Source organism: Podarcis raffonei, chromosome 4 (genome assembly GCF_027172205.1).
Source record: "Podarcis raffonei isolate rPodRaf1 chromosome 4, rPodRaf1.pri, whole genome shotgun sequence".
Classification (NCBI taxonomy): Eukaryota; Metazoa; Chordata; class Lepidosauria; order Squamata; family Lacertidae; genus Podarcis; species Podarcis raffonei.
In genome coordinates, this window is record NC_070605.1 from 15,388,251 (window position 1) to 15,404,488 (window position 16,238).

General features: G+C 49.9%; 1 protein-coding gene across 1 annotated transcript; it reads right to left on the bottom strand.

Annotated features, from left to right (window-relative positions):
* Window positions 1-560: 560 nt before the first annotated feature.
* On the bottom strand, window positions 561-7,819 carry FZD4 (frizzled class receptor 4). The gene is made up of 2 exons (XM_053385544.1): window positions 7,338-7,819; window positions 561-2,137 (listed from the first exon to the last, which is right to left on the bottom strand). Exons 1-2 carry the CDS (start codon window positions 7,605-7,607, stop codon window positions 806-808), a joined length of 1,602 nt encoding a protein of 533 aa, XP_053241519.1. The 5' UTR covers window positions 7,608-7,819; the 3' UTR covers window positions 561-805.
* Between the last annotated feature and the right edge of the window lie 8,419 nt (window positions 7,820-16,238).

The window sequence follows — 16,238 nt, forward strand, 5'->3', positions numbered from 1 at the left end:
CCAGTAAGCTACCTTCTGCCTACTCATGGTTTGGATTGACCTCGGACAACCTTGTGGACTCCAGAGGTTGTTGGGACTACAACTCCCATCAGCATGGGGTGCAGGCAGGGGCTGATGTAGCCCAGCAATAGCTGAAGGCCGCCAGGTTGTCCTAGGCTGGCTTAGACTATAGGGGCTGTGCTTGGCTTCCGATTATCTGACAGCCCTAGTGGCCTGCAGACATCAGGGCAGGCGCTGGAAGGCAAATGTTCACCTTCCAACCCTCCATGGCTGCAGACCTTTGCGCAGCAGGATCTCAAGTCCCTGGAAGCCAGCAGCCCTGAAGAAGAGTTCCCTAGAACAACATCAGCAGAGATCCCCTTTCTAAATTCTTTCCTGCACAAGACACATAGCTAAAAATACAACTCAGGGCAGGGTGAGGAGGAATAAAGAGAAGGCACATGATGCGTCACTAGGAGGTGCCAAGTCCCAAGACTCCTCAAGGCACAAGGATGCCGCATTTCAACCGGTTCCCATTTTTTGTCTTCACAGCTTCTGAAAGCCTCTGCAGGCTCCCTTTGTTGCTGTTTTTTTGCGGGAGCAAAGCCCTGCTGTTCACAGCACACACACACAAACAAGTCCTTGCAGTTTATTCGGGCCTTCTCTGCGCGCCCTTTCCCCACCACCTCCCAAAAAGCACAGCTCCTTTCCATGGTGCGCAAACCACTGCGACGTTCCTGCCGCAGTTGCTCGCGTGAACCCGGCCCTTCCCGCAGAGGGAGAGAGAGCGCACCCGGCAGGTCCGCCCGCCGTGCGTTGGTCCACTTTATACCACAGTCTCGTTCCCTTTCCCAGGCTTCACCCAGCCGTCGGCCCTCTTCTCCCCCCGTTTCACCCTGCCAGAGTTCACCAGCCGGTTCGAGCACTTCTGCCAGGTGTGTAGCGTTTTGGCAGACCAAATCCACATGCCGGAGGTGATGCCCACCAGCAGGGACATGAAGATCTTCAGCATCTCCACCGCCATGTTGGAGTCGTCCGCCGAGTAGCGGAAGATAGTCCAGTTGGAGATTTCGTAGAAGTAGCAGGCGATGACGCAGGTGGCCGGGACGGTGTAGAGCACCGAAAAGACCCCGATTTTCACCATCAGCCTCTCCAGCTTGTCGGTTTTCGTCCCGTCCTTCTGAAGGTTGGACCTGATTTTAAACAGAGCCACCAGGCCGGCCGCAATGAACAGGGTCCCAATCACCAAATAGGTGAAAAGAGGAGCCACCACGAAACCCGTCAGTGCGTCCAGGTTCTGGTTCCCTACGTAGCACAGCCCGGTCAGCTCGTCCACGTCCACCAGCCTCATGATCAGGATGACGATGGTCTTCACGGCGGGGATGGCCCAGGCCGCGATGTGGAAATAGGAGCTGTGCATTTCGATGGCCTCGTGGCCCCACTTGAGTCCTGCGGCCAGGAACCAGGTCAGCGTCAGGATCACCCACCAGATGGAGCTGGCCATCCCGAAAAAGTACATCAGCAGGAAAATGATAGCACATCCTGTGTTCTTGAGGCCTTCTTGGACGAGGACAGGTTCTGCCGCCTCCTCAAAGTCGCAGGAAATCCTCTCCCGGCCCACGATCAGCCGGACGATATAGGCGATGCTATAAATATTGTAGCACATGCTCAGGAAAATGATGGGGCGTTCGGGGTAGGAAAACCGATAGGAATCAACCAGAAAGGTCAGGACCGTGAAGGCTGTGGAAATGAAGCACAGGCTAGCCCACACAGCCATCCAGATGTCTGTAAACTCCTTGGCCGAACGGCTGTAGAGGCCGGCGTTGTAACCACACTTAAGGGCGCAGTTCAGGCTCCTCTTGACCCAGATGTATTGGTCCGGGTTCGATCCCACTGAGTGGCATTCCTCTCCAGGGTTCAAGGGCGACTTGCTGTGAAGAGGCACCTCTTCGTCCCCCGGGCCCTCCATGCACATGTGGTTGTCGCCATTTTGTGGCGGGAACTTGCTGCAGTTCAGGGTCTCCGGCCAGGAGAAGCCGAATTCCTTCAGGACCGGCTCACAGCGCCTCTTGACGGAGAGGCACATGCCGCTGCAGGGGCCGATCGGGGTGTCGATCTTTTCCGTGCACAAGGGGACGTAGACGGAGCAAAGGAAGAACTGGAAGAAAGAGAGAGGGGGAGGAAAGAAAGGACAAGACAACTTTTAGGAGGCGGTAGGCAGGCACCAGCACGCTCTCCCCACCCCAAGCCACTGAGGGAAAATAAACTTGGGAATCGCTTTTTAATACAGAACGTAAACCTGAAAGTGTTCAGTTGCAAAAGCTTCAGTGTGCATTTTGCTCACACTTTAAGATTTGGCCAAGGTCATATCAAGGATCAGCACAGAGCTATATTTCACAAAACGCATACAGAGAAAGCACATTATTCATTCTTGAAGGCCACGGGCCAAACCAGATAGGACTTTTATAAGATTGCCATACCTCCAGAATTTCCCAGACATATCTGGAATACTGTGGTCATAAGCAGTGTCCAGGTGGAAATTGGCAGGAACGTCCAGGAAAATCTGGACGTATGGCAAGCCATGCCAGCAATGTCATTTTTCCCGATTTCCCTTAAAAATCGGCAATTTTATTTTGTGTCTGGATTTTCACTTGTTGAAATGTGGCAAACCCTAACTTTTATCATGTAGTTTGATGCTGCATAGCTGCTTGTTTAAGAAATAGGTGGCTGCAGGGGGGAATGTCCCAGGCTGGGCCTGCAGGAAGGGGGAGTTTCAATCCCTTTGCCTTTGCCACTGTCCCAGTCAGGACTCACCCTGCCTTCCGACTATTTGTGATAGTACCTTTCCTCCTTCCATGGCAGATTGCAGGATCAGGGAGGGGAGTCTGGTTAAGACTGTAGACCCCCACCACACGACAGTCCTGACTGGGCTAAACTGCTGCTAAACAACGAAACAAAAAGCTCTGCAACACCAAATTGTGTGACAAGGCACGTTTAGTTTGGTCCAGAACACAAGAATTTTTAAGGAGTACAGTGGTACCTCGGGTTACAGACACTTCAGGTTACAAACGCTTCAGGTTACAGACTCCACTAACCCAGAAATAGTACCTCAGGTTAAGAACTTTACCTCAGGATGAGAACAGAAATCGCGTGGCAGCCACACGGCAGCAGGAGGCCCCATTAGCTAAAATGGTACCTCAGGTTAAGAACAGTTTCAGGTTAAGAACAGACCTCCAGAACGAATTAAGTTCTTAACTCGAGGTACCACTGTATAGTGGTACCTCAGTTTATGAACTTAACCTGTTCCGGAAGTCCGTTCTTAAACCGAAATGGTTCTTAAACCGAGGCACACTTTCCCTGATGAGGCTTCCTGCTGCCAGTGCCTTTCCACCATTCGGATTCCATTCTTAAAAAGTCCTCAAACCAGGACACTACTTCCGGTTTCCCGAGTTCATAAACTGAATTGTTCATAAACAGGACTGTTCTTAAACTAACGTACCAATATATAAACTAGAAAATATGCTACAGAGGGTGAATTTCATGGGAAAGGGCAATGAGATATCTCCCCCCTCCCAGACTACAATTCCATCCAGAGCATCTCCTCCTTCAATTCTATAAAGACTTGGCTATCATGCCTGACCCCTGCAACAGAATCAAACAGAATATTCTTGCCTTGCAGGGGGTTGGACTAGATGACCCCTGATGTCCCTTTCCAACTGTACAATTCATGATTATAAGCCACACTATTATTGTTTCTGGGGATTATTTGCTGCAAGTGTAAGAACCCAAGTTTTGAGTTCTGCCCTCACATACAGATTTTAAAACTCTGCATTTATGAAGTGAGCACGGGCAGTGTAACTCCCAAGTATAGACAGACTTTCTCCCTTTTGTGGGGTTCTGAAAGTTTTGGTATTGCTGGGAATAAGTCTAGCAAAGTGCTTTACAGTCTCATTACTCCTGTTTTTCAGACAAGGGCTCAGTGACATGTCCAAGACCTAGGCTCTTTAAATTAAACCTGGCTCTTTAAACCCTGGAAGATCTTTATTTCCCAAACATGCAAGAGAATACCAGGCTTCCCATTAAGAAAGTTTTAAAGAAAGAAGGAAAATTAAGCTTGTAAACAACCATTTTAGCTGCCAGCGGTAAGTACAGAATCTCTCTCAGTGACCATCTGAGATGGCCATCTGTCATGGATGCTTTAGCTGAAATTCCTGCATTGCGGGGGGTTGGACTAGATGACCCCTTGGGTCCCTTTCCAACTCTTAATATTCTATGATCCTATGACCAGGCAGGAAGGCTTTAAAACTTTACAATAATCTTAGGCCGCAGTTACTAATGTGGGCTAATAAAAATATTTGTGGGCTAGTAACTTGTCAGAGCTTATTTGCAAGGCTGTCTTAACTGCATGGAAAAAAACGAGCGTTTCATTTGCCATCGCCTGCGCTTGGAAGCTGCACAGTTGCCCATTTCTTTAGTACATTCCATTTAGAAGTCAACTCGAAGATTCTCTCTCCAGTGGTGTGAAAATAGCTGGAATACTCCAGGCATAGCTGCTCCTCGTTTTGTTTATTAACTCCAATTCAGAGTGCACTCTCTCCCGTGTGAGCCGCAGTCCAAATTCCTGAGCTGCCAGAGGGAACATACATTCAGGCAGGGATAACCTGCCAATCAGAAGGGGGGGGGACCATTTCTGCTCCATCGTTTCTTAAGCCAACTGCTTTCCGACTTCACGGGTAAATTAACCTCAAGAGAGGGGAGGGGGGAGAACGCTGGAAGCGAAAGAGAACTGGAGAGATCTTTTGAATATTCCGTTTCACCCTGGCAGCCCCTCCTGGATTTAGATGTTATTGTAAGTGGGTTTCTTATCTGCAGATTCACACCCAGTGGAAATGTTTGCACCAAAAGTTCCTTCTCGCATGTCTGCATAAGCCTTCCGGTTTCCTTCCAGGCCCAGAAGAGTGCGGTTTAGTTGCATATTTTATAACTCACTTGTTTGATTGTTTTTATTCTTACGTTGCAAGCTGCTCTGCGTACAATAGAAGGGAAATGGCATAAGCAGCTTTGACATTTCGTCTCAGACTAGTTCCAGGAAGAAGCAGTTCCAAAATCCCTACTGCTGTTATGAAGCTCACTAGATAGATGCCCTTGAGTCAGCCTAACCAACCTCGCAGGGTTGTTGTAAAATTTGGTGGGAGCTGGGAGAGAACTACTACATATGCAACCCTGGACTCCATGGAGGAAAAGCAGGAAATAAATGTAGTAGCTGTTGAAATGCACAGAGGTTTCTGGAACTGTGGCTTTGCACTCCAGAGTTGCAAGTTAGATATTAACTGCCCACGGGCAGGTTGGAAAATAAAGGAGCAAACAACCTGCCTCACTGCAACTGAACAGAGAATTACCAAAACAAAACTGCAAATGACGGGGGCAGGGCTGAATCCTGGTTGGCTTAAATGCACCTGCCACCCTCCTCACCTTGGAAGGCAAGAATTTGCAACCCAGCTTCAGAAAGCTGTGAAGATGTCTCAAAGTGTTGCTTTCCTAATTTGAACTCTTCTCTCTCCCTCCCTCTTCCACCCACCCACGGGGGGGGGGGAATATCCAATTGCACCTGCTGCTTTGAGATACTTGGCAAAGGTTGTTTTTGTGTGTTTTTCCTCTCTCCTAAATGTCAGCAACTATCTGCCCTCTGGGCTCTTTGTGCCAGGATGTGCCAAGGTATAGCAAAGCGGGTGTTGGACTGGTTGGGAGCTGTGGCGATTCACTGAAAAGAACTGAAGGTCTACTGCAGACCTGCTGTGGCTCCCCAGCAAATGCAAGATTCTGGGAAGCCCCCTACGAAAGCATCACTTTCTGAAGACTCTCCTGCAATCAGAGGGTGTGTCTGCGTGGCTCAGGTCAGCTCCACAAAGGAGGGAGATGGTCTATATCTGGCGCAAAGTTCCACAAAGCAGCTCAAGAAGAAAGAGACACTTTTCCCTGGGGCTGTGCAGAAGTCTAGCGTGTCCGTCCTTCTGCCATTGGGGGTGTATGTATCTGAGTTTCAAGGGGTGAGGTACACAGGGCAAACAGGATTCCTGGGGGAGTTCTTCTTGCAGGGGTGGCTTTGCCCAGCTGAGGCTTAGCAACATCTGCCCAGCAAAAGCTCCACGCATGCGGAGGCAGAGCTGGATTAAAGTTGGTGCCTGCCGCTGGAGGGCTCAACAGCTCTTCTGCACCAAACTGCCAGAACCGAGGGAGGGAACACCTGAAAGGGGCAGCAGGCTGGATTATCGGGTTTCCGAGAACCGGGGATCCCAGAGCGTTTAGGGCTACTGGCACCAGAGGTTCGTTATCAGGTCATCACAGCAAAATGGGAGAGACAGACGAGGAGGTGGAAATCAAAACACAAAGAGGCAGGTGGCACAGGGAGCAAAAAGTAGCCTCGAACAGCGAAAGGGCTTTACACTCAAGCAGAAAGGCAACTCTGATCTCCAGCCTTTTGGACTCGGATCCAATAAGCCCCCAGTCTGAGGTTTGAACTACGAAGGGTGGGCATGGCATGCACAACGCACCGCCCTGTTTGAGAGTTGGCCAGCTTCAGAGTCCCGGCTGAATCAGCACACCTGATCCCCCCAAAGCCTTCTGTCTGGAAACACCCAGGAGTGGATTAGGCTCTCCATTGCTGCCATGAGTGTGTTTCGAAAGGGTGGGGAACGCTCACTATTTCCTCATCCTAGCAGTGAATAAGACGCCAGGTATGGCAGAAGAATTGGGTCGGAGGCGGAGCCCCACCAGCAGCCCACCTTCAAGATCCTTGGCTAAAGTTCCTTTTTGTGTGCAGCAATAAGAGAACAGTAACCTTAAGCATGCACAGAAAGCGCTCCACTCCCGAGCATGTAGCCCCTCCACGTCTAGGCTTGTGAAGTGCGCTCCCACCCTCAGAGGACGCTCCTCCCAAACAAGTTTGAATCACCACCTTCCCACAGCGGTAAGGGAAATGCACTCTGCACACGCCCCGAGACCCTCTCATGCATTCACTCCAGCCTCAGCGTCCACTTCTGGCTCATCGCTGGCGCTAAAAAACGCCAGCCTTTTGAAAAACCCAGAAGCGGCTGAGCGGCGTTCTCCTTTGCACGCGTTTTCCCCAACGTTAAAGACCGGTGCGATCCGAATGGGATCCTACGTAAAGTGGGCTCAGGATCGCAACCCTCGGGAGGGAACTGCGCGCAGCTCAAGGCTGCCGACTCCCCAAGGAGAAGCGTCCGCAGGGGGCTTCGCCGGCGCGCAGCCCAAGGTAAATCCCTGGGCGTTTGGCGAGCGAGGGAAAGAGCCCATACCCGGCGCGGAGAGGCCGGGGTTGGAGGAGACGTCGGACCCACCTTGAGCTGGCTGGAGCAGCCGTACTGGATGAGCGGCGTGAAGGTGGTGAGCTGCAGCTCGGCGTCGGGCTGCCAGTCGTTGCCGGCCAAGTTGGGCATCTTGGTGACGTTGTAGCCCAGGTTCTGGCACATGGGGATGCGGATGGCATCGCAGCGGCGCTCCTCCTCGTCGAAGCCGCGCGCGCCTTGCGCCCGCAGGAGAAGCAGGAGCAGCAGCAGCGGCGGCAGCAGCAGCAGCCGGGCAGCGTTTTCCCCCGGCTCCGGGGCCATCGCCCAGCCAGCTGCCCGGCTTCCCCTTCGCCGCCGGGCTCCAGCCCAGCCCGAGAGACACGAGGAAGCCGCGAGGCGCCACCCCAAAGCGGCCGTACAGTCCGTGCGCCCGGCCCGTGCGCCCTCGGAGCGCGCGTCTGGCTGAGCCGGCGGCGCAGCGCGGGGTGACACCAAGCGAGGCAGCCCCTCCAGCGAACGCCAGGCGCCGCGGCCAATGGCGGAGGCCGGCGAGGGGTGGGGGGAGCAACCTGCCCGGGGGAGGGGCCGGCGGGCGGGGGAGGGGCCGGCCCGCCCCGATAGGGAGCCGCGCCCACCCAGGGAAAGTTAGAAGCCCGCGCGGGGTCACTTTCCCGGGAGCGGCGGGGCGACGACGGCCGTTTGGAAGAGGCTTCGGTGCCCCAGGGCGAAGGAGCGCCGCGGCGGAGCTTGCTTAGCGCATTCGGCGGAATTGAAAATGACCGAACCGCCTGGGAATGGAGGGGGCGGACTGCCGTCTAGGCTAGCTCCGACTTTGGGCGTAAGGCTGCGGAAGAGCCAATTCCAAGGGGCCGAGGTCTCTTCGTCCGCTTCCCCCAATATTTATTTTGAGGGGGACAGCTTCCGCCCTCTCCAAAGTTGATGGGTATTGCCATTTAAATATTTTGGGGGGGTGCAACACGTGATCAATTATGTGGGGCAGGGCTTAATCCAGTTGGCACCCCTGCAAGGCTGCAATTCTTTGCAAACTTGCTCGGAAGGATCTTCGAGCTTGCTGCTGAACAAGCATGAACAGGAGCACGAATCCTATGCATTTTGTGGCTTTAGAATCATAGATATGTACAGTTGGAAGGGGCCCCATTCTGGTCCAACCCCCTGCAGTGCAGGATTCCCAGGGTGGCCTCGAACCACCAACCAGACACTCTGAACAGAATTTAGATCCCACTCACTGTACTGGCCAGCTGTTGAGGGTAACTTTTTATGCCTTGTGACACTTGTGGTGCAGTGGGTCAGTGTTGTTGTTGTTGTTTAGTCGTTTAGTCGTGTCCGACTCTTTGTGACCCCATGGACCAGAGCACGCCAGGCACTCCTGTCTTCCACTGCCTTCTGCAGTTTGGTCAGACTCATGCTGGTAGCTTCGAGAACACTGTCCAACCATCTCGTCCTCTGCCATCCCCTTCTCCTTGTGCCCTCCATCTTTCCCAACATCAGGGTCTTTTCCAGGGAGTCTTCTCTTCTCCTGAGGTGGCCAAAGTACTGGAGCCTCAGCTTCAGGATCTGTCCTTCCAGTGAGCACTCAGGGCTGATTTCCTTAAGAATGGAGAGGTTTGATCTTCTTGCAGTCCATGGGACTCTCGAGTCTCCTACAGCACCAGAATTCAAAAACATCAATTCTTCGGCGATCAGCCTTCTTGATGGTCCAGCTCTCACTTCCATACATCACTACTGGGAAAACCATGGCTTTAACTATACGGACCTTGGGTCAGTGGGTCAGTGTGACCGGCTGTTAACCAGAAGGTTGGCGGTTCAAGGCCACCCAGGGATGGCTGTGGGCAGGATTCCGGCATTGCAGGGGGTTGGACTAGGTGACCATTGGTGTCCCTTCCAACTGTATGATTTTATTTATTTATGAAGAATACTCATGGGCCATAATGTCATTTAAGAAAATCAAAAGTGGTTTACAACAATTACACACAAATTACGTTAAAAAGTGCATGAAAACACTTAACTCACATATCACTTGCTATTACTGCAGATGTTTTTTTCAAAATCCTTGCAGCATAGAAATGTTTTCAGCAAACATTTAAAGGTTTAAACAGAAGGTGCCTGCTATTGGACGATACTCGACAGAACCTGTTGGCATCTGTCTGTCTTGGGAGATAATGGAGGAGTGCCCCTTTGGGGGTGAGGTCAAGCTGCTGGAAGGTCGCAGCAGCTGCTGTGGCTGTAGAGACATGTTTGCTTGCAGCTGGGGCAGGTCATGTCCATGGAATGGAAGATGGCAGGATCTCTCCAAAGATGTGCTCTACGGGGAGCTGGCTTCAGGCACCAGGCCAGTTGGCAGACCAACTCTGTCTTACCATGATGTCTGCAAACAAGACGTGAAGGCCGGCAGCATCCACCCTGTCATGTGGGAATCCACAGAGCTGGGAAAATGACACTAAAAGTTTGGTTCCTTATCCATTAAGTCCCACCAGCTATGCCACAATGGGAGCTATTGCTATGGTCAGAAGCTATTGCTTAGTCAGAAGCTTCATTGTATTCAATAGGGCTTATTCCATGGTAAGTTTAACAGTGCAATCATACGCTGTTATCTACACTGGTTCCCACTATGTTTCCAAGCACAATTCAAAGTGTTGGTGCTGACCTTTAAAGCTCTAAACAGCCTCGGCCCTGTATACCTGAAGGAGCGTCTCCACCTCCATCATTCAGCAGGGACACTGAGGTTCTCCCCCAAGGACCTTCTGGCAGTTCCCTCATTGCGAGAAGTGAGGTTACAGGGAACCAGGCAGAGGGGCTTCTCGGTAGTGGCACCCTCCCTGCGGAACGCCCTTCCCATCAGAGGTCAAGGAAATAAATAACTACAACTTTTAGAAGACATCTAAAGGCAGCTCTGTACAGGGAAGTTTTTGATGTTTGATGTTTTATTATGCTTTTATATTTGTTGGAAGCCACCCAGATGGGCAGGGTACAAATAATAAAATTATTGTTATTGTTATTACGCATGTCCAGCAGTTAGAACAAGAATAGTGAACTCCTCCTGAGCGTTGTTGGACTCCAGTCCCCCTCATCCCTGACTATTGGTCATGTTGGCTGGGGTTGATGGGAGCTGGAGTCAAACAACAGCTCCATCAGGCCTCTTCTCCCTCAACAAGATTGCTCAGTCTGTAGAGCGTGAGACTCTTAATCTTATGCTCGCAGGTTCGAGCCCCACAGTGGGCAAAGCAATTCCTGCATTGCAAAGGGATGACCCTCGTGGTCACAACTCTATGATTCTATGAGCTGTTACCATTCCAACACACTGCCTCAGTGGGAGAGATAGGAAGCAGGACTCAGTGCATTGTTGTTGTTTAGTCGTTTAGTCATATCCGACTCTTCGTGACCCCATGGACCAGAGCATGCCAGGCACTCCTGTCTTCCACTGCCTCCCGCAGTTTGGTCAAATTCATGTTAGTAGCTTCGAGAACACTGTCCAACCATCTCGTCCTCTGTCGTCCCCTTCTCCTTGTGCCCTCCATCATTCCCAACATCAGGGTCTTTTCCAAGGAGTCTTCTCTTCTCCTGAGGTGCCCAAAGTATTGGAGCCTCAACTTCACGATCTGTCCTTCCAGTGAGCACTCAGGGCTGATTTCCTTCAGAATGGAGAGGTTTGATCTTCTTGCAGTCCATGGGACTCTCAAGAGTCTCCTCCAGCACCATAATTCAAAAGCATCAATACTTCGGCGATCAGCCTTCTTTATGGTCCAGCTCTCACTTCCATACATCACTACTGGGAAAACCATAGCTTTAACTATACGGACCTTTGTCGGCAAGGTGATGTCTCTGCTTTTTAAGATGCTGTCTAGGTTTGTCATTGCTTTTCTCCCAAGAAGCAGGCGTCTTTTAATTTCATGGCTGCTGTCACCATCTGCAGTGATCATGGAGCCCAAGAAAGTAAAATCTCTCACTGCCTCCATTTCTTCCCCTTCTATTTGCCAGGAGGTGATGGGACCAGTGGCCATGATCTTCGTTTTTTTGATGTTGAGCTTCTGACCATATTTTGCGCTTTCCTCTTTCACCCTCATTAAAAGGTTTTTTAATTCCTCCTCACTTTCTGCCATCAAGGTTGTGTCATCTGCATATCTGAGGTTGTTGATATTTCTTCCAGCAATCTTAGTTGCATGAGTTTTGCCAAAAGCCCAGCTCCATCAGGCTCTTTGAAAATGCTCCTTCCCGTTTCCTACTGAGGCTGCAATGCTCTACACACCTACAGTGCGATCCTATGCGCATCACCTCAAACCCACTGAGCTGAAGGAAGCTCTCTCCTGAGCAACTGTGTTTAAGGTTCAACTGGAAATTCTTCTGAGTAAGCATGCCTAGGATTGGGTCTGTGCCAATACTTTTGAGTGTGACAGGATTGCTTTTGTTCTCTCATCTCCACGCCCTCTTCTGCATCTCCCAAATGTCTCTCACACCCTTTTCTAATCCTCGCACATCATGCAAGGGTCCCCCTCTCAGATAAGCCCCATCTACAACCCTCTGCAGGGAGTTGCACCCATTCATTATGTTGCAGCGTGTGCCTGATAAGATTCAGCCTAACACAAATGAGTCATTGTTTCCCCCTAAATAAGAGCAGACAGCTGCGGTATTCCACTGGTCAAACAACTAATAAACCATTTTGCATAGGAAGAATAAGGGTCAATTCAAACAACTAAATTGGGGGGAGAGAGAGAGAGAGAGACAGATGGGAATCCAGTAGAAGATAAGTCAATGTGCCAGGAGACATCTGGAATATCAGAAGAATGATCCATCCATTGCTTAGATTGGTCTTCCCCAAGAAAGCGTCATCCAGATGTTCTGGACTACAATTTCCACCAGCAATGGAAGCAGTGGTGGGAGTTTTAGTCCATAATATCTGCAGGGCACCAGCTTGGGAAAGGCTAGTCTCGTCTGCCTGGAAATAGCTCTTCAGGGTTTGGGGCAATTGGAGAGGCAGTGTAGTGTAGTGGTTAGAGCGCTGGACTAGGACCTCAGGGTTCAAATTCTCACTTGGCCATAAAGCTTACTGAGTGACCTTGGGCCAGTCACTGCCTTTTGTAGAATTACAGAACTGTGGAGCTGGAAGTGTTCCTGAGGGTCATCTTCTAGTCCAATCCCCTGCAATGCAGGAGTCTCAGCCTCAACTACCTCACAGGGTTGTGGGGATTAAATGAGGAAGGGGAGAACCATGTACGCCACCTTGAGTTCCGGGGAGAGAAAGTTGGAATTTGTTGTTGTTGTTTAGTCGTTTAGTCGTGTCCGACTCTTCGTGATCCCATGGACCAGAGCACGCCAGGCACTCCTGTCTTCCACTGCCTCCCGCAGTTTGTTCAGACTCATGTTTGTAGCTTCAAATATGAAATAATAAATAAATAAATAGCTTTTAAGGCTAATAGCAAAATACGGACCTCTCTGGGAAAATATGAAAGTGCATTTGAGAACTCAGAACGCTTGTAGATACAGATAAACCAATTAATACTTTGGTTTGAGCCCCGTGTTGGGTGAAAGTTTCCTGCATTGGGTTGGACTAGATGACCCTCGTGGTCTCATGCTTTTATTATTTTGGGGTTGTCTCTGGGATGATGCTGTTGCTGAGATAAGCCTCATTATCTGCCCATGGTTAAAGAGCTTGTTATCAGTAGACCCTGGTGACACTGAAGAAGAACCTTCTAAGGACTTGATTAGGTTTCTCATTGTAAAATGGGGGGGGGGGATGTATCTCATGTCCTTATGTTATATTGTATACTTCTGATGCATACAATAAAAATAAAGTAAAGATATATTTTAGCATATAATCATTATTTTCAGCTGCTCTTCACCACCCAGGACTCTACTGGACTAAGGACAATATTAGGTAAAGGTAAAGGGACCCCTGACCATTAGGTCCAGTTGTGACCGACTCTGGGGTTGCGGCGCTCATCTCACTTTATTGGCCGAGGGAGCCGGTGTACAGCTTCTGGGTCATGTGGCCAGCATGACTAAGCCGCTTCTGGCAAACCAGAGCAGCACACGGAAACACCATTTACCTTTCCGCCGGAGCGGTACCTATTTATCTACTTGCACTTTGACGTGCTTTTGAACTGCTAGGTTGGCAGGAGCAGGGACCGAGCAGCGGGAGTTCACCAAGTTGCGGGGATTTGAACCGCCGACCTTCTGATCGGCAAGTCCTAGGCTCTGTGGTTTAACCCACAGGGCCACCCGTGTCCCATATATTTTAGTACATAATCATTATTTTCAGCTGCTCTTCACCACCCAGGACTCTACTGGACTAAGGACAATATTAGCACCTTGCTAATACTGTATTTTCCCAGCATATAACTTCAGTCATGTAAGCCGGCTCTGACTCAAGGCTGATTCACACAATTCTCTGTATGTGGGGCAGATACAGGGCAACTGAATTCTTATTTAGCCAGACCAGGAGTGCCAACTTGGCCCTCTAACCATAGGTGCCCAGGGCTGTGGGTGCCATGCAGCGTGCATGGCCCTGTAGCTAAATTTGTGGGTGTCTAGCCCCTTCATACTGGGACGCGGGTGGCGCTGTGGGTAAAACCTCAGCACCTAGGACTTGCCGATCACATGGTCGGTGGTTCAAATCCCCGCGGCGGGGTGCGCTCCCGTCGTTCGGTCCCAGCGCCTGCCAACCTAGCAGTTCGAAAGCACCTCCGGGTGCAAGTAGATAAATAGGGACCGCTTACCAGCGGGAAGGTAAATGGCGTTCCGTGTGCTGCGCTGGCTCGCCAGATGCAGCTTTGTCACGCTGGCCACGTGACCCGGAAGTGTCTGCGGACAGCGCTGGCTCCCGGCCTATGGAGTGAGATGAGCGCACAACCCCAGAGTCTGGCAAGACTGGCCCATACGGGCAGGGGTACCTTTACCTAGCCCCTTCATGGAGAATTTTGTGGGTTCTTGGGCACCCAGGGCCCCAGACAGTTGGCACCTATGAGCTGGGCTTTAGAACAAAGCTCCCGTCTTAGCATGAGATTAAACATTTACAGACTTTATCATATGCTGAATCGGGCTAGTGATGGAGCCACCAAGCAACATATTGATGTGGAAGAAAGGGCTCTGTTCAGCTCGTGACAGATGACATGCAGAGATGGGGCAATCGTGTTTAAAGATAAAATATTTATATCACGCAAAATGAGGTTTACGCCAATGCCCACAGTGCAACAAAGAAAAGTGCTGTTTCCCAGCACTGTAGTCACTCCACAAATATATTTATATGATCAGCCATCCAAACCTGACCTAAGTAATTCCTTGCAGTACTTAAAAGTGCCAGCACAGATGGATTTAGAATTTAGACAGCACAGAATGTTGCAGATTGTGACTTCCTCCTTTATTGTACTTAACACAAAGGCACATGTCAGATTCTTCATTTTTACCTCCATATCGTGCACAAGGAAGTTGACTTTAAATGTATAGTTTGGATGCGTCATTCAGAAATACCTTCCTGAAAGAATATAGCACAAGTGCAAAACATGGAGTTTTTGCTGCAAAACAACTGCAACAGTTTGGCACTGATGTGGAGGGGATCCCAAATTTTGGGATTCGTAGTAAATGTTAAGTACAAACACCATCTTTGATGTTTGATGTATCAGCTGCTCAGTTTGTCAGGGGCTGCAAAATGCCAGGTTTCTGCTGCAAAACGATGCAAAGAAAAACCGTGCAAAACTTGAGCACGGGTTTGGAGAGGATCCCAAATTTTGGGGTTGGTAGTTAATTTTCCTGCAAGGAGCCATCACTGCATCTCCTAGCAGCAAACTTGATTGTTCATTCATTATAAGAAGAAGAAAAAACTGCTCCTTTTCCCTTATGGGGCATTCCAGAGTCTGTACGGAGTCCTCCTAAGGTTCCCTATTGGTAGGAGAAGTCAACAGAGGCCAACCAGAGAATACTGAGAAGCAAAGCGGCTAGTAAGCCTGATCTTTATTAAAGGAACTGTTGCAACAGGGTCCCCACTCACCACACGCAGGAGGAAGGAGAACCCTGAACAATGGTGCGCAAGCCCTTATATAGACTTTTGAAATTGCCCAAGACCACCCCCTAAAACATCATACATACATCACAGAAGGAGGCGGTCTACAGCAGATATCCTGCCTGCCAGGATACCTGATAATGGTCACTGATTGCATTACCTGGGCAGCCTGGCCATTCTTTTGCGATGGTTAATACTTTAGTTCCTGAATTAACAGGCTCACCCTATTCATACACAAATACGCCCTTAAGACAGGATTTGCAAGCGAAAAGACAACGGGAAGGCTGTCCCCATTTGCCTCCCTGACTGCAGAGGAATATTTGAGGTCATTGAGAGAGTCAAAATGGCTTCAGGACTGCTCTCCCATACTATTTCAGACACGTGGTTCATATATTTAGAAATGTGTGCATTTATGAATATTTATTCTATATTTGAGACCTTAAAATTCTTATAACACAAGTATTGCATGATTCTGAAATATTTTGATACGTTTAATCAGGATGCCCCAGCGCACCACTGAGAAAAGGACTACAATATTCCTCCTGCTGAGGAAGCAGAGCAGAACATTTGGGATACTTTGACGTTCACTTGATGAAACAGTCTGCCTCCATATAAGGCAGCTCCCCATGTTACCTGGGCTTGCCCTGCTCTCAGACTTGTGGTAATTGCTTTTAGAAGCAATAGGACTTAAAATGTAATTATTGTTACCAAGGATTGGCCAACAGAGTTGCAAAAACTTTGCTACTCTTCCTTCCAGTCCTGGCACACCTCCAACAACTGGTGATTAATCTAGCTGTGTGATGCTTCTCCAGCCAGCTTGCGATCTCTAACTTAAAGGCATTGGTGGGAAGATGCATGCAGGGTTCACAGACTTCTCGTTCGGCATGCATGAGTTAAGTGAGGAGACATTTGGATTCTGATACCATCAGAAGTGTGGGATG